This window comes from Lissotriton helveticus, chromosome 5_1, assembly GCF_964261635.1.
Source record: "Lissotriton helveticus chromosome 5_1, aLisHel1.1, whole genome shotgun sequence".
In the NCBI taxonomy this organism is placed as follows: domain Eukaryota; kingdom Metazoa; phylum Chordata; class Amphibia; order Caudata; family Salamandridae; genus Lissotriton; species Lissotriton helveticus.
This window is the reverse complement of record NC_136065.1, coordinates 1,795,738,280-1,795,761,692: the sequence shown is the minus strand read 5'-3', so window position 1 is coordinate 1,795,761,692 and position 23,413 is coordinate 1,795,738,280. Positions and strand designations below refer to the sequence as shown.

Here is a 23,413-nt window from a genome sequence, read left to right as displayed (position 1 = left end):
TTCGGATGCATGCTTGGCACCTGAATTCAATTAATTCAAAGATTTAGACATCCCCCCAGGACTAGAGGAATGTTTTTTTCCAGGCCTAGAGGTGAGTCCACCATAAAACATGCATATTAAAATGGAAGTGTTTTTGTTCTTGGTGCCTTCGGAATTACATCCACCCTCTTCTCTCTTCTCTGGAACAAGTTTTGCGTTCTCTACTCCCTCTGGCAAAGTCAGGACTGGTGTACGCATCGGTGAGAGTCCACCTCGCAGCCATCTCCCGATACAGGCATACTTCTGATACTTCCTCTCGTATCAACAAACAATTCATGAAAGGATTATTTAGGACATTTCCTCTCATTCGGCCCCCTCCGCCAGTCGTGGCGTCTCAACATAGTCCTGTCTCAACTGATGAAAACACAGTTTGAGCCAAAGCACAAAAAAGAGAGTTTCTGACTTGGAGAGTGGCATTACTTCTTGCTCTTACCTCTGAGGAAAGTAAGTAAAATCCAAGCTTTCACTATGAGAACCTTATCCACGATTCACAGAGGACTACGTTTCACTAAGAACAAATCCTAAATTCATCCCGACGGTTCCAACTCAATTTCACCTTAATGAGCCTATTGTCCTCCGCACATTTTTTCCAAATCCATCCTCTCCAGCAGAGAAATCGCTTTACTCTTTAGATGTCAAAAGATGTCTGAAGTTTTATTCGCAAAGAACTAAACAACTACGCAAAATGAACCAATTGCTGGTCTCATATGGACCTCAAAGACTGGGTGCTTCAGTCACAAAGAGTATTATTGCAGGATGGATTGCTACAACTATTCAGCTCTGCCATACTAAAGCAGGAACACCGCTCACAGTCCAAACCAAAGTACATTCCACAAGGGCAATATCCTCTTCTGCTGCTCTGTTTGCTGACGTCCCGTTAGACAAGATTTGCCGTGCTGCAAAATGGAAGAGTATGCGTACTTTCACGTAGCATTATTGTCTGGATCTGACAACTTGCAGTGACGCAGCTGTAGGACAGGTGGTCTTGTGGTATCTGTTTCAGTAAGGTAAGCCTCTACTCTTAGTTATTTTTTCCTTCATTTATGTGGTTTTACCATTATAAAGTTTTGGGATGCTTCTTTACCTTCACATGTTACATGCCTGACACAGTGATAAGAACTACATTGTGTGTGTATGCATATATATATGTGTGTGTGTGTGTGTGTGTGTGTATGTGTGTGTATATATATATATATATAAGTTACCCACCATCCTCTAAGGGTATTTTTTTTTGTTTCTATGAATATTTGTTTATACAACTGCTATCTACTATGATTCAAGCATGTGAATCTATGGAAGATCCAATACTGAAGAGGAAAATGAGTTACCTCTAACTACGGCTCTCCAGGATTGGTGTCTTGCATAGATTCACATGCGACCCATCCTCCTCCCCTGAGTGGCTTCCCTTATTTCCTCAAATATAAAGTTTCACCCTTGTGCTTGAAAATTTGAGGAACTCAGCCTCTCTTTGGAGTGTCCTACAGGGCGCTGTCGCCTTATTGTTTGTTGTTTAAGTTTGGTCCTTTTTTACAAAAGAAGGTAGACGGGCTATTGCAGTGACTATTCATTGTATTGTAGCCTATGTTAGTATTATCTACTGCTTTTATAATGATACCATGGGACTCCCACTATGATGACAGGGATGATTCAATCATGTGAATCTATGAAAGACTCCAATATTGGAGAACCATAGTTACAGATAAGTAACTCATTTTCTTTCCACATATCGCAGCAGGACTAGGATGCCATGTTGGGATTCCTGGGGTCATATTATGTATGCCGCTCTTTTTCCTGATTATCACTGGTGCACCTTTCAAAAGGTGGGTCCTTCCTAACCAGGAAAATGTGGCCTTATGGTAAACGAGCAGTGTATTAAATTGAAAAGCGGAGCAGCTGCTTTAAATGCTGTCCGTGTTTTCACAGTGCAGGTGGCAACCCGCCTGCAATTTTAAAGAGAATTAAAGATTCCCTTGCAGGTAGGTCCTTGAGTGACTGCACCCGCCTGCAAGGGGATTTCTGTGGGGTTCATGGGACCTCCTTTCCCCCGCTAGAGGGCTGTAATCAGGGTGCGCACTGACAGTGCTCCACCTTTTAGGTGGAGCACTGTTGGTGCACCTCCTGGGAGCTTCTTTGCTTCTGTTCCTGCAATATGGCATGGGCTTAGATTTAAAGGGATTCCCTCATTTGCATGGGGGCACACTCCCATGCAAAAGAGGAAAGGCCCTCTTGAGGAAATGCTGTATGTGTGTCAGCACTTTAAGTATTACAGAAGGGGAAGCACAAGCGTCAGTTGGTGATTTTTAATCACTTTTTTTCTGGTAGAAATTACATTTTTTTTACTTCACTTGGCGTCTTTAGTACTTAGCTGACTAAGTATACAATTTTTTCTGATTTTTGGCTATTTTTTCCTGTCAAAATGCCGGCCTTCTTTAATAAGTGCCCGGCCTGTGGAAGAAAGATGGCCAAATCAGACCCTCATTCGGTCTGTATTGCTTGTTTACCTTCTTCTCACAAGCCAGACCAATGTTACCACTGCAGCAAGTTGTCTAAGAGAACCCTCAGGGAAAGGGAGAAGATTAAGCTGCAATCCATGCTGGAGAGAGTAAATGAAACCGTGAGTGGGCAAGAAGAAAATCACTCAAGAAAGCCCTCCTCTCAACCAAGAGAGCGCAAAGAAAAAGGTGAGAAAAGCAGGCATCGGTCTCCTGCGCCATCGAGGGACAGATCGACATCCAAGGTACCTTTGTGCTCAGAGTCGGCGTCGAAATCGCCGTCGAGTTTTCCGTCGATGTCGAAACATCCTTCGCCGTCGAGACATCCTTTGCCGTCCAGACATCATTCACCATCGACATCATTCGCCGTCGAGACTTCATTCGCCGCCGAGACAAGGTGAGAAGACACATAGGATGAAGTCGACATCCACGTGTAGGCGGTCCAAGTCTGGCTCGCCTACGATGCCAAGAGGCCAGGGCTCCACGTTGACACATCAACGTCGCCGCCGAGAGGTTCTGGACCGACGTCGAGATCGCCGCCGACGGCGAGAGGTCCCATGGCATCGACGTCGAGCCGAACACCAAGGACTTCGACGCCGAAGAGACCCAGACAGTCGACGTCAAGACACATGCCATCGACGTCGTCGACGAGGAGATCACCGTCAAGGAGATCGACGATGATATCTAGGAAAAGGCCTACTGAATCTAAAAGGTCGCGATCCAGATCGACGTCGAGGGGGTCGACGTCGAGGAGGTCCACGTCGAGGAGATCACCATCAGATCATGGATCTCCGCCAGCGAAGAGGCCTAGAGAGTCGTCGAAGGACCATTCGACGTGGGACGCCCAGGTGGTGACGTCAAGGAGTGCTTCCTCCTCCCCAGGGCTTCAAATAGTGCAAGTGTCTACAGAACAATCACCAGTACCGTCTCCAGCCCCGCCAACTAATATCTTGCCGAGATGGCTAGGAGACATTAGAGAGTGGAAGATCCACAGGATTAATCTACCACATTCTCCATCAAGGTCCAAGTCACCTTTGATTCAGTCTGTACATTCTTCGGAAAGACAGGAACGTACCACTGCAAGAAGGTCTCCATCGATAAGAAGGCGGTCATCACGCTCTCCTAGGAGTCGGGTACCTAGATCTCGACACCGATCTCCTAGAAGACGTAGCCTTAGATCTTCTTCATGGTCGTCGGATTCCAAGGCTGACTATTCTCCGACTCTTTCTTCCTCTCCTCCAAGTAGAATATCGCCTGTTGATGATATTCTGACCTTCAATGAGGTTCTCTGCCGGGGGGCGGCTTCACACTGAAATGCGGGTCTCTACCACCATAACATCGGTGATCTTTGAAACCCTGCACCAAAAGTCGTCTTCTAGACCGTTGCTCCCTCTAGTGCCAGGATTGTTGGAGCCCGCTCTGCACAAATTTCTCACTCCAGTATCGGTGGAAGCTGCACCATCTCGGATCACCAAGAAATATAAGGCTCCTGAAAATGATCCTTTCTTTCTGAGGGCTGAACCTCCACCAGACTCTGTTATTGTCTCAGCTGCTTGAAAAAATCAGACAGGGGCAGCATCATCAGCAGTGCCCCCACATAAGGACAGTAAAGCTATGGATTCTGTGGGGAAGATGATGTGCACGCCCTCGGCTTCTCACATGAAAGTAGCCAGTGCCTCAGCCTTTCTGGGTCGATACAACCGTTACTTATGGGACTCCATTTCACGGAGAAGCTCCCAAAAGAGGACAAGCAAGATTTCTTAGAAATTCTGCATAAAGGTGGCTTAGTGGGCAATCAAGTGATCAGTGCAGCGACTGATGCATCAGATCTAGCTGCCCAGGGCTATTCTCATTGGATTTGTGCCCGACGCTTTGCCTGGTTGAGATTGCCGGGGCTAAAACCTGAAGCACAACATCGCATTCTTAATCTCTCCTTCAATGGAACATCACTCTTCGGCTCTCATGCTGATGATGAGATGTCTAGAATGAAAACCGAGCTGGATACAGTGAAAGCTGTGGGGCTCGAGAAGAGGAAGGACTTCAGGCGACGTTACCGCCCTTACGACCGGTGACAAAACCAACAGAGGGTTCAAACCCCTCAGTGGTCCTCCCAGCAAAATCAAGGAATATCACAATTCTCCCAGCGTCGTCCTGGTAGAGGAAGAGGGGGTAACTCTAGACAGTCCACACCGGCTGCCAAGAAACAACAACAAAAGCAGTGAGTACTTGCTTCCCCTATCTCCATCACCCACTCCGGTGGGGGAAAGTGTCAGTTTATACCTGGAAGAGTAGACAAAAATCACACTAGACAAGTGGGTGCTGAATATTGTAAAGAATGGGTATACCATCAGGTTCAAGTCCCTGCCACCTTCCATTCCTCCTCAGAGGACTGTCACCCATCGTATAAATCTTTTGAGGAAAGAGGTGTCTGCTCTACTCTTAAAGAACGCCATCGAGGAGGTTCCATGGCATCAACGTCGGCAGGGGATCTACTCTCGCTACTTTTTGGTCCCAAAGAAAGGTCCAAACAAGGAGTTCAGGCCTATACTAGATCTCAGACGTCTCAACAAATTCATTCTACGAGAAAAATCAGAATGCTGGCATTACATCAAATAATACAGCTTCTGCATCAAGTGGACTGGATGTGTTCCATAGTTCTCCAGTATTAGGGGTGTCTTTCATAGATTCACATGCCTGAATCATTCCCTGTCGTCGGAGTGGGAGTCCCACGGTACATAAAAAAGCAATAATATGCTATAAATACATAGTAAATATCAATAAAAACAAACCAGGAAGTAAAGTAGCCAAAGCTACAGTAGAAAAAACTTCCACACCTATGACTATCCTAGTCATTTTGTATAGTCCAAAATACAGCCAATCAGGCGCCAGCACCCACCAGAAGGTTCTCCCCAGAGGCTCAGGCTCTCAGATTTTCTACCGCACGTCATGTGAAGGGAGTCTCCCTGAGCTCTGCTCAGTTTTCTTCTCTTTCTTCCTTTTGGATCTTTTCTTCAAGAATGTCTTCAAAGAAATCTCTGTTTAGAGCCTGTGATTCTTGTGGTAAGCTCCGGCTTTTTAAAGAGGACCCCCACAAAAAATGTATTTATTGCCTGTACCCAGATCACCAAGTCAAGGACTGTAAGATCTGTAGAACTTTTCCTCAGAAGACTCTCAGAGATAGAGAGGGTTGGTTGCTTTTGTGGCTACAACAGCTTAAGGATTCTGATAATCCTGTCTCTGAGATTGGCAGTATTGCCTGTGGTTCCACTTCAGCGTCTAGAAAGAGGCCTGCGTCTGAGGTATTGCCATCTCCTGGAGCTAAGGTTGCTAAAAAACATCAACCTTCTAAGGGATCTGACAAGCCTTCCACTTCTAAGGCTATCCCCACAGGCAAGGACATGGAGTGTTCTTCTGCACCTCAAAAACGGTCCACCAAAAGATTGCCTCAGACAGTTGTCAAAGTTTCACCTCAGGCTGTTTCTTTATCGTCGACGACGCAATCTACTGTCTCATCGTCGACGAAGACCTCCGTCGACGCTGCATCTACGTCGACAGTGACATTCTCATCTCCCAAGCCCCAGATGATCATGTCGACGGCAGCTTCTTCACCAACTATGGTCTATGTATCTGTTAGACCTCTCTCGTCGACGACGGCCATCGTTGACGCCTCGTCGTCGACTCCTCTGAAGGCTCTACCGTCAACGAAGAAGAAGACACCATTGACGGGCTCGTCGGCGAGCTCCGCTCCGTCGACGAAGTTACCACCGTCGACGAAGGCATCGACGAAGATGGTACCGTCGACGACGATCCTACCGTCGACGAAGCCCAATCCGTCGACGACTGCCATCCTGTCGACGAAGCCTGTCCCGTCGACTATGTCTATACCGTCGACGAAGCCTGTACCGTCGCCGAAGCTCGTTCCGTCGACAAAGCCTGTACCGTCGACGAAGCTCGTTCCGTCGACGAAGCCCATTTCGTCGACGAAGTCCATTCCGTCGACGAAGCCGGTACCGTCGACGAAGCCTATTTCGGCGTCGAAGTCTATGCCGTCGACGACGGAACCATTGACGTCTGCTCCATAGGCAACGGCGGACACACCGTCGACGCCGCAATTGTCATCTTGCACTGCGTTGCAGGTCTGGTCACCGTCTACGGTGTTCTTGACACCAAAGCAGTCTTTAGTTCAAAGGCGTGAACCAGCTCTCCAGCTCTCACCCCTACATATTTCACCTCAGAAGTCGCCGTCGCAGGTTCCTGACCAGCTTTTAGACTCTGACAGTGAGGATGAAGTGGTTCAAAGGACATTCGGAGCAGCCACTAGTCCTTCTGAGTTAAATATAAAGTTTCAAGAAGAGGAACAGGAGGATATACAATCACCTGTACGAATGGAGTCCCCTGTAAGCAGTGTCCCTGTCTCGCAGGTGCCAATTGCTTCACTTACCAACCTACAGTATATGTTGGATGATTATTATAGAAGGTTTCCGCCATCTGAATCTACAGGCTCAGTGCCTGTTACTCCGGCTACTGAAGCGCCTTTACCAGTTTTTCAACCAGCAAATCCTTCTACACCTACACCACTCAATCAGCCTGCGGATCCTCAATCTTCGGATGAAGATGATCAAAAAGAAGACGCAGAGGTACAGGATGAGTCGGAGTGGGATGAATACCAGGTGCAAACTCCTTCTCCTCAGACTGTCTCAATTTCACCGCCGGTGGACATGGGCAGCTTCCACCTTTTGATGGAGCGTGCAACTAAACGCTTCCATATTGATATGGAACATATGGAACAAGACTGTTTTCTATATGACTTTAAAGATCAGCCCAGAAAACAAATCAAGTCTATACCCATCATTGACTTTATTTGGCAGGAGGGAATAATGGTCATGGCAACCCCGGCATCCATTCCTCCCGTCTTGCCACGAATGGAAAAAAAGTAAAGGGCACTGGACAAATCACCTGCGTGCCTCATTAGACAGCCGAAGCTTGACTCTGTAATTGTCCAAGCAGCCCAAAAGAGGGCTAGAAACCCTTCCTTTCCTGTTACAGCCCCGCCGGACAGAGATGTCAAACGCCTAGATTCTATTGGGAAGCGTGTCTCCACCATGGCGGCTACGACTGTTCGAGCGGCTAATTCATTGGCCATCTTAGGAAGATATGACCGACAGATGTGGTCGGACATCGCACCGTTCATTGACCTCCTTCCTGAGCCTTCCAAGGCTGAGGCGCTGAAAATCCTACAAGAAGGCCAAAGAATCTCAGAAGAGATTATTGAGTCAGCAGTTGATGTAGCCTCAACTGGCTTTCGACAACTAGCGGGCGCTGCGGTTCTCCGTAGGCAGGGGTGGCTACGTTCCATTTCCTTCAGACAAGAGGTCCAGAATAAGGTATTGGACATGCCATATGATGGTGAATATCTGTTTGGCCCCCAAGTGGAGGAAGCCTTGCAGACGATTAAAAAGGATACGGAAACAGTGAAATCCTTGGGCAGCCTTCAATTCCGCAAGCCGCCCTTTCGAGGAGCGAGAGGACGGGGATCATCCTCCAACAGAGGTGGATACAACCAGCAATCCTCCTACAGACAAGGCAATCAGCGCTTTCACACCCAGCGCTACCAATCTTATGGCCAGAGAAAGTCTACTTATACCCAGAACAGGGGAAAGACAAATTACCGTGGAAAGGATAAGCGCCAATGAGACATTTCACCTGCCACCACCACAGCCCCACTCTCGAGAAAAAATTGGAGGACGAATATCAAAATTGTACTCAAATTGGCTGTCGCTAACGTCAGACAAATGGGTCCTGGAGATGGTAGCCAGGGACCATGCCCTAGAATTCGAAAAATTTCCTCCAAATGTCCCACCGAAAGGACAACCTCCAGCTCACCTGAAGGAGCTGTTTGCCCAAATCAAATTGATGATTCAAAAAGGAGCGATCGAGAGCGTACCTCAGAAGATGAGGGGAATGGGGTTTTACTCCAGATTTTTCCTAATAAAGAAGAAAAACGGAGAGTGGCGCCCGATCCTAGATCTTCGCGCTCTAAACAAGTATTTAAAGAAGTTAACATTCAGGATGTTAGCGCTTCAGGAAATATTACATCTTTTGGCAGCGGGAGATTACATGGTCACCTTCGATCTCCAAGATGCATATTTCCATATCCCCATTCTACCTCGCCACAGGAAATTCCTGCGCTTCAGGGTGGCTGGCAGGGATTACCAATTCAAAGTCCTACCTTTCGGACTACGGTCAGCGCCAAGAGTATTTACGAAAGTTTTGGCCCCGGTGGCGGCGCACCTCCCGCTGGAGGGAATTCAAATTTTCCCATATTTAGACGACTGCCTTATAAAGGCCAGTTCTCGCGAGGTTGCACATTATCATCTACAACAGTGTCTACACCTGTTTCAGTCTCTGGGTCTGTCCGTCAACCTCGACAAATCCCAAATGAAACCTTCTCAAAGACGAGCTTTCTTAGGAGCAACATTGGACACCCAAAAGCTCCAAGCCTTTGTCTCGGAGGAGAGGCAAATGAAGATAAAACACATGGCGCAGAATCTGCTATCAAGAAGATTAGTTTCAGTTCGACTGTACAAGTCTTTTCTGGGGATGATATCTTCTTGCATCCCATTAATACCAAACTGCCGCCTCAGGATGAGACCGCTTCAGGAAGAACTGAGCCTACAGTGGCTACAGGTCTCCGGCACCTTCGAAGATCTCATCAGGATCACACCGCTCATGCGGAATTCTCTCCTCTGGTGGACAAAAAAGCGACATCTCCAGCAGGGGTGCGCATTCCTTCAAGAGGCACCAAGCCTTACCATCACTACAGATGCGTCTCTCGAGGGCTGAGGAGTGCATCTTCAAGGCCTCACAATCAGCGGCAAGTGGACTGCTCAACAAAGGCGGTGGCACATCAACCGTCTGGAACTGAGAGCCATTTTTCTTGCACTCAAGGCGTTTTGTGCAATCATTCAGGATGCCAATGTGTTGGTGAGAACAGACAACACAACAAGCATGCACTACGTCAACAAGCAGGGAGGAACACGGTCACTTCTCCTGTCCCAAGAAGCACAAGACCTATGGGCATGGGCTTTAAAGCACAACATAAATCTTCAAGCAGTGCATGTTCCGGTAACAGAGAACGTCCTGGCAGACGCACTCAGCAGGACGACGGTCTCCACTCACGAGTGGGAACTGCATCAGCAGACAGTGGAGCGCATCTTTCACCTGTGGGGTCGACCAGACCTAGACCTATTTGCGACAAAGACCAACAGCAAATGCCAATTCTTCGCAAGCTGGCATCCCCACAAGGACTCTCAGGGGAATGCGTTTTCGATAGATTGGTCTCTGACATATGCGTACGCTTTTCCACCAATTCCACTAGTCTCCAAGGTCCTGCGGAAAATGAAGAGGGAACCATGCCGACTGATTCTAATTGCTCCCAGATGGCCACGCCAGTATTGGTTTACAAAGCTCCTTCTTCTGTCGGAGTGCGAACCGATTCAGCTGAATCCAATCCCGAACTTACTCAGCATTCAGAACGGACAGGTTTACCATCCGGATCCAACATCATTGAGATTAGCGGCCTGGCGCCTGAGTACCATGAGTTCGCCCACCTAAACATCCCGGAAGACTGCAAAGAGGTTCTGGCCAAGGCAAGGGCGCCCGCTACCATAAAGACATACAGTCTTAAATGGAAGCGTTTTTGCATCTGGTGTCGCTCAACCGGGGTTCAACCTTTTTCAGCAAAGCCGGAGGAGATTCTGCCTTTCTTCCTGCAATTAGCAAGATCAGGCCTGTCTCACGCAACCTTGAAGGTCTTTCTGGCTGCGATCTCAAGGTATCGACAGGATGGGACCAATTCCCTTTATTCTGCGAGGATTATACAACAATTCTTTAAGGGCCTCTTTAGAAGGTTCCAGTACGCCGTCCACCTCCGGCGTGGCATCTAAATGTGGTCCTGGTCCTGGCACAACTCGTGCGTCACCCATTCAAACCCATCCACAAAGCAGACCTGAAATATCTCTTGTGGAAGGTATCATTGCTGCTGGCTTTAACATCCTCCAGGAGAATCAGTGATATCCAGGCTTTCACTGTTCACCATCCTTTCCTGCAGTTTACAAGTGACTCTGTAATGCTCCGCACTAATCCGAAGTATATCCCCAAAGTACCTTCGGATTTTCACCTCAACTAACCTATAATTCTAAAGTCATTCTTTCCTAACCCACAAACACCGGCGGAAAGAGCGTTGCATACGCTGGACGTTAAAAGGTGTCTTAAATTTTATCTGCAGAGAACATCCGCTTTGCGCAGTTCTGACCAACTATTTATCACCTACGGTTCAATTCGTAGGGGGCAGGCAGTTTCTAAACAGACTATTGCGAGATGGATATCTTCTGCCATTGCCTTTTGCCATGCACAAGCAGGACGACCGTTGCAAGCAGCTCCTAGAGCGCACTCTACAAGAGCAATGTCGTCATCTACGGCTTTATTTGCTGGAGTTCCCCTTCAGCAGATCTGCAGGGCGGCTACTTGGGCCAGTCGCCATACATTTACCAGACATTATTGTCTGGAGGCAACCAGCGAAGCTGATCCTTCTGTGGGTCGAGCAGTTCTACGGAATCTTTTCCACTAATGTGAGCCTCTGTTTCCCACCTCCTTTTACTGCTGTCAGACGCTTCCTATGTTCTATTTGTTGCACTCTGCTTTGCTTAAAATGCTTGTAATATGACTTATATGCTGACAAGCTTGACTACAATTGGCGTCTGCCTAGCACGGATGTGTACTGCTAGCTACTCTGATTCAGGCATGTGAATCTATGAAAGACACCCCTAATACTGGAGAAGAACAATAGTTACTTACCTGTAACCTGTGGTTCTCCAGTATTGGTGTCTTTCATAGATTCACATGCAACCCGCCCACCTCCCCTCAGAGGCTTTTAGGCTATATTGGTTTACTTTCACTCCTTGCGAGAAAATCTGAGAGCCTTAGCCTCTGGGGAGAACCTTCTGGTGGGTGCTGGCGCCCGATTGGCTGTATTTTGGACTATACAAAATGACTTTACTTCCTGGTTTGTTTTTATTGGTATTTACTATGTATTTATAGCATATTATTGCTTTTTTATGTACCGTGGGACTCCCACTCCGACGACGGGGAATGATTCTATGAAAGACACCAATACTGGAGAACCACAGATTACAGGTAAGTAACTATTGTTCATCTTCAAGATGCTTATTTCCACATACCAATCTCTCCAAAGCATTGGAAGTTCCTAAGGTTTCGCATCCAATCAAACCACTTCCAATTCACGGTCCTGTCCTTCGGTCTGAAGTCGGCTCTTCGCACATTCTCAAAGTGCATGGCAGTAGTAGCTGCTTTCTTGAGGAAACAGCACATATTCGTGTACCCTTACCTAGACAACTGGCTTTTCAAGAGTGCGTCACCCACTCTTCTGCAACAGCACCTCACGCACTGCATTCGCCAGTTGCATCGGCTCTGGCTGCATGTAAACTTCAAAAAGTCCATCCTCAATCCAACACAGAGGATACACTATCTAGGTGCAAATCTCGGGATCAGTCAACGCAAGAGCGAATCCTTCGGAGGAGAGACTGTCATCCATTCTCCACAAGTGTCAAAATCTCCTGAAGATACCTCAGCCCACGGCTAGGCAAATCTCCTCTCTGCTGGGGTCCATGGCCTTGTGCATTTTTCTCGTTCCAAATGCCAGGCTTCAAATGAGGCCTCTGCAGCAGACTCTGGAGGATCAGTGGTCCCAAATCTCTAATCGTTGGGAAGACGAGTTATCAATACCTTTGTCAGTCCGACTCTCCATCCGATGGTGGATGTGACGGGCTCATCTCATCGTGGAAGTTCCTTTTCAAGAGGAAATGCCTCAACAGACTCTGGTGACGGATGCGTCCCTTCAGGGATGGGGTGCTCATATGGGATCATTACAGATTCAAGGGATGTGTTCAGAGAAAGAGCAACTATACCACATAAACATGCTGGAACTCAGAGCGGTGCATCTAGCTCTCAAAGTGTTTATTCCTTCAGTCACAACGACTACTCTACTTGTTCAGACGGACAACACAACAACGATGTACTACCTGAACAAACAGGGGGGAACCAGATCCAGACTCCTGTCTCTGGAAGCACAGACGATTTGGAAATGGCTTCGAGCAAGAGACATGAAAATATCTGCGATTCACTTACCGGGCATCCTCAACGTCCAAGCGGATGACTCTAGCAGGCACTTCGCAGAAGCACACAACTGGGTGCTAAAACCAGAAGTGGTACAAGACATCTTCCACAACTGGGAAACACCAGACATCGATCTCTTTGCGGACGCAGAAAACGCAAAATGCCACGTCTTCGCCTCCAGGTACCCTCAACCAGGTTCAAAGGGGAATGCTCTGTATATAGATTGGTCAGAGACATTACTCTACGCTTTTCCACCAATTCCACTTAATCCAATGGTAATCAGGAAGCTGTACAAGTCCAAAACAGACATGATCCTGGTTGCTCCAGAGTGGCCTCGCCAGTGGTGGACCTTCTTCACCTGTCCAAAGTACCACACAGGAGGTTCCCATGTCATCCAGATCTGCTGACCAGGGCGGGCAGCAAGGTGTTCCACCCCAACCTGCCGTCCCTGAGATTAGCAGCATGGCTCTTGAGTTCATCCAATATGGACATTTAGGACTTTCTCAGAACTGCATGCAGATCTTGAAGGAGGCTAGGAGAGCTTCAACGAGACAGTCCTACGCTTTTAAGTGGAAGCATTTTTAAATGTGGTGTACTGCTGCATGTCATGACCCTATTCGAGGTCAGCAACAGGTACTTTTACCATACTTACTGTATTTGGCCAAAGCAGGTTTACAATACTCCTCCATAAAAGTTCACCTGGCAGCGATAACAGCATATAGAAAGTCTCCCACTCAGGCTGCGTTCTTTCAAATGCCAGTTGTTAAGGATTTCCTGGAGGGTCTCAAGAAGGTTTATCCTCCCGTTAGGGCCCCATCTCCTCCTTGGGAGCTGAAGGTAGTCCTCTCTAAACTAATGGGTCCCCCATTCGAACCCATCCACAAAGCTTCCCTTCAGCATCTTTCGTGGAAGACTGCTTTTCTCGTGGCAATCACATCAGGGTGCCGGGATGGGCTTGCTACTCTATTCAGTGCTTATGACTATTGATGAGTATCCCCTGGAAGAGAATGATAAATTACTGACCTGTAATCCTAGTTATCTTCTAGGGGTATACTCATCATAGTCATTAGCAACCCTCCCTCCTCCCTGGGCGAATACCAGACCTATATATGTACCTGTTACCCACATTGTGATTACACTCTTATACCCCATCCAAAATAACTGACCTAACTGTCACCTGTGGTGCATGATGGGAGCCTGGGGGTTCCTGGAGGTCTTAAAGGCACAGCGCCAATTTTTCAAAATGGTTTCTATGCAGCCTGTCTAGACTAAATCTGCCTCTATGATCCTGCCTTTTTTACCTTTGAAAATAAAGGTTGTGTGTTTCAAATCAAACTCAGGGCAGTTTTCTTCTTTACATATATCATATATGGTGACTTATATGTCTTTATTTTGTCAAATGTAAAAGATTTACATGCTATGATGGCAGATTTGGAGCCTAATATGGTGTTTTTCAGGCTGCATATGTATATGCATATTATCTATATACATGGGTATTTATGTATATATATGTAGATATATGCATATTATTGGCTATTGCTCCGCCGTCCCGCACGTGGGCGGGACTATTCAGTGCTTATGACTATGCAGTGCTTATGACTATGATGAGTATATCCCTGGAAGAGAACTAGGATTACAGGTAAGTAATGTATCCTTCTCAGACCTCCATCCTTCTTGGTAACTAATAACTGAATGGTATATAATCCAATGCGCCTGCCCTCTGGAGGAGCCACCTCTATGGCCCCTTTTTTAGAGCAGGGCAAGAACATGTGCACCAAAATAGTGGTATGTTCTAGAGTGCACGTCTTAGTGAAAAGAGGTCAGTCTGGAGAATAGGACAAAAAAGGTAGGGTGTAGCCCTCGTGGATTAGCAGGATTACCCAGAGATTCTTTTTCGCCATCTCCCAATTGGTGGAAGAATGGTAGACCCGTCTCTCCACTGGAAATGTAGCTTAAGGAGGTTTGCTGACTCTGAGAGATTTTGAGGCCGTAAAGCCAGAGATTTATGGTCAGGGACTAGATCTGTTCTTGGTAATCAGTCGAAATAGATCCACGCCTCTCCCAAAAGGAGTTGTACATTTGTTGGGGTTGGGGGCATATTCGTAAGAAGGATGTCTCTTCTGGGACCATTGTACCCTGGAATAACCTTTAGACCTCCTGAGCTGGTTGTGACACTGCATCACAGGAGATGCGAGTTTCAACAAGAAAGCCCTAACTTTGTTATTTTAGAAGCTTTCCCGGGAGGAATAAAACTTTTTGCACCCAAAGCCATTTGCCATTGAATGGCATGTCCATAAGTGTGGCTTGTACATCTCCAGAGAAGTTTCTGCAACGCATCGAAGCATGAATGCGTATTTCGACCCCTATGCCCATGGATTGAGCCATTATGTCAGTTGAAAGCAAGCTGGCTTTAGGATTTGGTTGGAAGAGGGTCAGAAATGGAGTTATTAATTTAGACTGAGGATAAACTCTCCCAACTTAATGTACACAGCCTGGTTAGGCTAACACACCGTATTTAGAGCATCTCTGCCTAACCCCTTGTAACTGGTACAAAAATCAAGCAGTCCCCGGAAGAATACTTTTTATGTTCAAACAGTACCAACAATTTTATAGTCAAGAAAACAACAAATCAATTTATAAAAATAGAAATGTAATGAACAGAAAGACTCATAATTGGGTAAGTGAAACCGAAGATATGTTTTTAAAAATTGTTTAAGACAAAAGCTACATAGAAAAAGTAAAGAATCTTTGAAAAACAGGAGTTTTCGGTTGACTGGACTGAGACGCAATTTCAGGCTGACTTCATTGCTGGATACCCCATGCAGATGTCTCTGATAAGATTTACCCTACGGACTCAGTCTCTTAAGTCAGTAAAAATCCTTCAGCAGTGTAAGGTCTAAGACAAAGGCTGGCAAGGGTCCTTTGAAATCCAGTGCGTTGTTGTCAAACTCCTACTGAATCCATTTGTTTTGGCACCAATAACTCAGAGTCATTGAAAAGGTTGCTTTGCATGTTGAATAGATTTGCTGCCTTGCACCAAACTAAGATTTAACTTTCGTACTTTGGCCCTTATTTAGAGTTTGGTGGATTGGATACCCTGTATGAAAACGCTGCAGAAGTCCCATCAGCTCTATTACAAGTGCATTAGAGTCCATGGCACTTGCGATATTGCGGACGGGATATCTGCTACATTTTGATCTGCTAAATAAAATAAGGCTCTAAGTAACTTTTTTGGTTCTCAGCATCCTCCAGCAGGGCACGACTGGAAACTGTGGCTGCCCAAGGCTCCATGGGGCCAAATACCTTCACTGCGAGGTCCTGCTGAACTAGCTTTCAGTAAGGCAAAAAGCTCTGAGCCAGACAAACAAGGTATTCTTGTCCGCATTTTATGCAAACGCCCTGGGAAACCCCAAACACCTTGTCCTGGTCCTCCATAGGTGGAAAATAGGACTATATAGGCCTATTTCTCCAGTAACCGTAAAGTTTCTTCTGGTCACTACTGCAACCTCTACCTCCTCCAGATGTATCTCCTACCAGGTATCCTTCAGTATCCAGTCCTCTGTGATAAGCTGGGCTCTCTAGGAGTCAGGGGTCCTTCTGCTCTTTGTGTCCTTGAAGCAGACCAATAGGTGGCCCACTACTTGACTATTGGAGAGCAGTTATAGTCCCTATGTGCTAGCAAGTGTTCGAGTTACTTGAATCATCTTCTTTCAGTAGTAGTCCGGAATGGTCTTTCTTCATATAGCCTTCTTCAGGGATAGTTGTCCCAGGTCCAGGAATGTTCTGACGACTTGGTGGTGAGGTACCAGTTTTAAATGTGCAATAACTACTGATTGGGGAAATTCAGCTGCCCAACCCTGGCTACTTTATCTCTCTGTGCTCACCTCTTTTAGCAGCACTTCCTATTGGCCTTCCTACAAAATTACCTCGGAGGCCCTGTTTCAAAAAGGCAGGACATTTTTTTCTACCAGGTATGTCTGTCTTCTACTGCTAGACATGTCCCTATTTAGTAGAACTCTCCTCCCACCTGACAGGGTTCAAACTAGTTCTGTCTCCCATTGTGATGGGGCTCAACCTTCTAAGAGGGTTCTGGGAATAATTAGCAGCAGGCCTCTTTGCCAGCTCTAGTTGAAAAAGCAATGTCAAGGCCGTCCTTTGTTCTGCCAGGTATACCTGTCTATTTCCAGATACCTAATGCCTGCTTTGTGGCCAGTAGTTAACACCACGCTGTTCTTCCTGAGCTCCAAGCAGACTATTGCCTTCTGATCAAGGGTTGTTAACCCTCGCAGCTAAGGATGTGGGGTCCATCTCAGAAGGGTGTGATGAGTGACAGAACTGGTTTTAAGCCAGGTCTGGCTCAGGCAGCCTTAAGCGCACCTCAAGTGTTATATGTAAAACCTTTGCAGACATGTCAAGCAGTATTTGACATTCAAGCAGGCTTTTGGCAATCAAATGACTAAAAAGATGCTCACAGCTCCACCCTGCATATTCTTTCAGGTTTGGAGAGGTCATCTCTGTCCAATCATATCACCTTATTTGCTCCTGGAAAGCATTTCACACCCATTCACACATAATCACATCCTGATTACTGGCTGGCAGAAGTGTGAGAACAAGTGCAAATGGGCCCTCAGAGAAGTTAGGCAGGGAAAAGATAACTTTCTCAAAATAATTTTCTGTAATACTTATCATAAATCCAGCATCACCATTGAATTGGTGGTTTTATACAGTATTAAAAATATCGAAATACTTATCTAGCTCTTTTCTAACTAAAATTAGCAGTATTAGTTGTAATAATGTAACCCAGCAGTTATGGAACAGCCAGCCTTGCAACAGTAAAAACAGATTTTGTATCTTTTTCACTGTTGAGGCATGTTTAACATTAAAATCCTGCATGTCCTACTTTTAAATACCGTGCATCCTACATTACTAGGTGAATTATAAATATTTTAAAGGAAAGTTTTAACCTGTTGATGGGAGTTATTTTGACAGGTCGAACTTTGCAGGTAGGCCTGCAGAAATGTTTGCACTGTCAATATAGTGTGTGGCACAATGGGTGCTGCAGTCCACTAGTGACAATTAACATGCAGGCCCTGGGTACAATTTGTACTATATACTAGGACTTTTAGAAATGTAATTACAGGTATGCCAATTTCCCCATGTTGAAAGGGGGAGCACAGGCATTTTAGGACTGGTCTGCAGAGGTAAGGTGAACAGTGATGTTCGGCCAGCAAACATATAAAGTCAAGCAAAAGGCAAAAAATCTGGGGTGACCCTGAAGAAGGGGCAAAAGTCCTACAGCTACTGTGCTTGAAAGTCAATGTGTCCTTTTACACACATAATATGGTGTGATGGTAATGGGGGTAACGTTTTACACAGAGCGAAAAGAGGTTAAGAGCCAGAAATGGCTAGAATGCCATTGATTATTAATCGAATTGGCTTAATAAACTGCGTACATTCACTATGTTTCCTGGTATTTAAATTTTTTTATTTTGAGTGCTGGATTATGTTGTTTAGAACTGACATTGGATCACACAGGAGCAAAGCCTCTTGCAGAAAGAAAATGTTGATGTATTTGTGCAGTAAGAAGTCCATACGAGTCTCTGCAGTTAGAGGAACTGAGTTGCAAGAAATATGGTGATGTCAGTGAAGGATTATTCAGAACGGCTTTTAAAGTAGTTCGCAGGTTTCTGTTCTTGCTATTTTCTAAGATGTTAAGCTGTGATTGTGAAATGGGATGCCTGAAGGAATATTGTTGTAAGGCGACCAATGTATGTGAAGAATAGTATGCCCGAAAGCAAGTAGTGCTTATAAAAATTGTACATGTGTCATGTGTCTGGCCTGCGTGAACACCCTGTCTGAAAAAAATCCTATACCTATGAAGAGCAGTGCTTTGACGTTATGCAGAGCTGTAATTAGTAGTGTTTATAGAAATTTGGAGAGAAAGGCACTCCAGTAGTAGTGTTTTAGGTCTGGCCTGGTGCCTTTGTTCGTATTACTGTTGTGCTAGACTGTGGTGACAAAGTAGCCTATGGTAGAGACCCAAGCTACATTGTTGATTGCTTTTCTTGCTTTTCCAGATTGAAGCAGGCCTTGTCGTTGGAAACAGCCAAGTTGTGTTTGAAAAGGCGGACAGCTCTTCCCTCACCTTAATTGGTAAGTCTTGCATGGCTTTTAGAAAATCCTTTCTTAGCTCCTTTATCATTTATAGTGGTCATATTTCCAGCAGCTTTCGACGTCTTGATTTCTTTTGATCTGTGTTCCCAATGTTTTACTTTGGTGGTGTTGGTTGGAGAGAGACCGATAGTTAACCAACACCTTTTGACTGGCAGTTGGGTTCTTCAGAGGAGGCAGGATGGTGTCTTTCTGTGGTAATGGACAGATCCTTTGGGGGGGGGGGGGTGGCATTACTCAAGGGTGAGACTTCAAGAAAGGAGATAAACTGCTTGAGGCATGCTCCGTAGACCGTTTGGGAATTTCAGCTTTCCAGGCTAGTTTCAACATCTCTTTGGTCATGTGGTAGAATGCTGAAAGAGAGGACTGAAGAGGACGACCTAAAACTGAGGTAATGGAGGTTCTGAGGTAAAAGAGACAGAATAATGCATTTTGATTCATTTTGGCTCGAAGAACGTCCGATGATTCTCGCAGCGCTGTTGGATCATATAGTTGAGAATTGTAAGTGTCCAGTTTTGGCACCTTCTGATAGATGTTGAAAATTCCCTTGTTTGGTTTAAGCCTCAAAATTAGTTTTAGTTACTCTTTTCTGAATTTCTTCAGTACCTTGTAGCCCCACTATGTATCTTACATTAGATCTTTTTTTACACTGGCCATGCAGTTGAGCTTTGACTCTGAAGAATGTGGCTTGTTCCTTTTAACTTGGCCACCTCTCTATTTCTTGGGGAATATGATTCCTTTGGCCCTTTCGATTAAAGTGGTTTAAGCGTGTCCAGTGAAAATGAAACATTGATATATGGATGTTACCACAGGGTTCGGGTTGTGAGGATGTCTGAGTCTGTGTGCCTAAGCTATAGGTTGCTTATCATTTCTTTACAATAAAATTGTTATGGATGAGATGAGTTGTAGTGGGTGACATTTCTGGGGTTAAGATAGTGTAGCAGGTTGGAAAGGGGATGGGAATGAGGAGTAGTCTGGTTGGAACTGTGATCGCACGGAAATGTTGGAAGATTGATTTCTTTTATGTAGAAGTACTAGATCCAGTGTGCTACAACCTCCGTATTCATCCCACCACCCACCTGATGGAAGGTCAGCACCTGATTATTTAGAAGAAAGTCTGTACTAGCTGAGTCTACAGTCAGTTAACCTGCAGATTGAAGTCATCTACAATCAGAGGGTTTCTACGCTAATATTTGTAGATGATTGGTGCTTTTAGGAATTCATGCACTTCTATAATGGAGGAAGGTAGATTACTGCACCAGTAAATGTTTTTGGGTTGAAGGTGCAGTAAACAACTGCGCGCCCCACTCCCTCAGAGTCCGTTATTATTTTGAATCCTGCTGGAAGGCAGGAGGGTGTTGGCACTGAGCCATGTTTCTTTTAACACAGCAACATGGCACTTTATCTATAAAAGTAGATTGTGAGTGTCTAGGTCATGCATATGGCCCCATTCTAAAGTTTAAGTTTCTTTTTGCTGAAGTGTTCTACCAGACGTTTAAGGTGGTCATTAACTGAAAATACATTCCATAGGAGATGGTACATGGTGGTATAAATGTCTAGTCTACAGTTCATTGGATAGGTCTAACTCTGAACTGGTAGGTTGGTGCTAGTGGAGCCTGCTCCATTTTGTTAGTAGTCTTTTCTGGCAATGGCAATAGATAATGAATCAGAGGGGAGAAAACCATCAACGTGAAAGCCCTTGAGCGTTCATGTTCTTTATGATAGTGAGGTTCTTCTGAACCATAAGCCTCCACACTTCTTACTTCTGGCTATGTCTGTTTTTGAGCTTCAATCGATCAATCAGTTGATTTGTAGAGTGCTGCTTGTCACCCGTGAGGGTCTACAGACACTGGCAGGGACCCAATGGTTCAGTCGAATAGCCAGGTCTTGAGCATCTTGGTGAAACCTGGTAGAGTGGCAGAGGTCCAGAGGTGTAGGGGGAAGTTGTTCCATGCCCCTGCTGTAAGGTAGGAGAAGTTGTATAAATGTCTACTGAAAAACTGTGTTTTTAATGATGTATTTGGCAGGTAGGTGAAGTTGATCAGGCCTAAAATTGTAGTTTAGAAAGTCCGGATGGTGGTGAAATGCCAGTGCAGTGACCTGATCTTGTTCTGAGATGCTTGTAGAGGGTAGTACTGGTAGAGTGAGAAATCTAGTCAGTCAGGGGGTTCAGGAATGGTAGGTGTGAGTCAAGGATATTTGTAATGGTTAGCTTTAAGGTAACATATATTTCCTCTAGAGACTGAGGTACATGTACTGGAGATATTGTGTTTTTACAAAAGCAGTGCTGTGCAGTACAATTGTCTTTGCAGATGTAAACTGGCAATTTTCAATGTACTATAGTGGATTGCTAGTAGGAAGTCTATTGGCTTGTTAAATAATGTCTACCCCCTCCCACTCCCTTTGTAGCTTTCAAAGAAATGAATCAATACTACTTCACAGCTCTTGGAGTCGCAAAGCATAGACTCCTATTTGCATTCGTTAATCCTTTGTAAAGCCAAAGTTGTCCATGGCTGACTACTTCCTCTGTGAGAATGGTGGCTGCCTGCATCATGGTGGAACAGAGATGTCGATTCCTCCCTCACAGGAACTCTGCGATATTCTGGCATATCACTTTTACACAAAAAGATATCCACCATCTACAGGAATTTCAACCCCTAACCCACTGATCTCCTCAGCCTTGCCACTCCTCCAGAAGCCTCCCTCGACCACCATCTCACCACATGGGAACAGCTCAACACAGTGGACACCACATAATGAACTCCATCCACTCAGGAGCACCCACCGACCCATGCCCCCACCACCTCTTCAACCTAGGAAACAATGAGTTCAGCCACCAACTCACCACCATCCTCAATGCATCCATCACGGCAGCCACCTTTCCCAACTCATGGAAACACGCTGAGGTCACACCTCTTCTCAAGAAACCCTCTGCAAAACTTTCCCCCATCTCGCTGCTCTCGTTTCCTGCCAAAGTCCTGGAGAAGACCATCAACTGTCAGCTTACCGAACACCTGGAGAGAAACAACCTGTTAGACCCCTCCCTAACAGGTTTCTGAGCCAAACACAGCACCAACACCACCCTGATCGCTGCCATGGGCGACATCCACACCCTTTTTGACAGAGGAGAATCGGCTGCCCTGATCCACCTTGACCACTCTCCGCTGCCTTCAACATAGTCTCCCATGCCACACTCCTCAAAAGTCTGCACCAGATCGGAAACAAAGGAGACTCACTGAGATGGATGGCATCATTCCTCACAGGATGCATGCAGAGAATCCGCCTACACCCTTTCAACTAGCAAACCATCTGTGGTGTCCTCCAAGGTTCCTCCCCCAACACCACCCTCTTCAACATCTACATGACGCCACTAGCCGGCATCGTCCGAGCACACAACATCAAGATACTATCCTATGCTGATGACACCCAGCTCACTGTTCGTTCTCAGCAGACTCCACTACAGCAAAGACCAAGTTCCACAACTGCATGAAGAACGTTGCAGCCTGGATGAAGGACAACTACCTGAAGCTCAACAAGAACAAGACCGAAGTACTGATCTTTGGCAAACATATCTCCCTTTGGAACAACACCTGGTGTCCTGTGGAACTCAGACCCTCCTCCCCACTCCCCAACCTTGGCGTCATCCTGGAAAGCAATCTCACCATGAAATGACAGATCAACACTGTCTCCTCAAACTGGTTCTACATTCTCCGCATGCACCGAAGAATCTTCGAATGATTCACCACAGGCATCAGGAAAACACACATACAAGCCCTAATCACCAACCGTCTGGACTACGGGAATGCACTCTACGCAGGAACCACTATTGAGCTCATGAGAAGGCTCCAGATGATACAGAATTCAGAGGCCAGGCTGATCTTCAACATGCCAAAAGAGACCCACATCACCCTGCACCTGAGAAACCTCCACTGGCTCCCCATTCAGAAAAGATGCCAATATAAGCTGCTGGCACACACCTACAAAGCCCTCCATGGCCAAGGTCCATCATACATGAACCACCGCCTGAATACCTCCAACCATCCAGAATCCTTTGATCCGCCTCCCTAGCCCTAGCACAGACATCACGCAACTGCCGTAGCCACAGCTGAGGACACTCCTTCTCAAACCTCACCGCAGAGTCCTGTAATGCCCTCCTTCTCTACATCCGAACATCACCCTCACCGACCGATTTCAGGAAGGAACTCAAGATCTTGCGCTTTGAATAAGCCCAGCAACCCAGTGCCTGGATACCCTCACGGGTCATAAGCCGCTCTATACAAGTACAGACTGATTGATTGATTGAATAACCTCACAGACCCCTGCATTCTGTGGTGAAGTGAAGGCATAGAAGAAACTTTATTGTTCCCTTCCTACCTCCATCCTTGCATTTGCTGCCATTTGCACGTACTTGCTGAACAGATCCTGCTTAATAAATATATTACAGCAGCAGAAACAGTACGATACCTTGTAGGCGGGCCCTTTGCGTTGCATGTGTTAACCGGAACAGAGCAAAGATC

General features: G+C 46.1%; 1 protein-coding gene across 1 annotated transcript in view; it reads left to right on the top strand.

The window, feature by feature from the left end:
* NSF (N-ethylmaleimide sensitive factor, vesicle fusing ATPase) overlaps positions 1 to 23,413 on the top strand; it is a 657,569-nt gene that overhangs the window by 293,175 nt on the left and 340,981 nt on the right. The window contains exon 7 of the mRNA XM_078645103.1: positions 18,803 to 18,878. Coding sequence (XP_078501229.1) covers positions 18,803 to 18,878 — 76 coding nt within the window. The remainder of the gene's footprint in view (positions 1 to 18,802; positions 18,879 to 23,413) is intronic.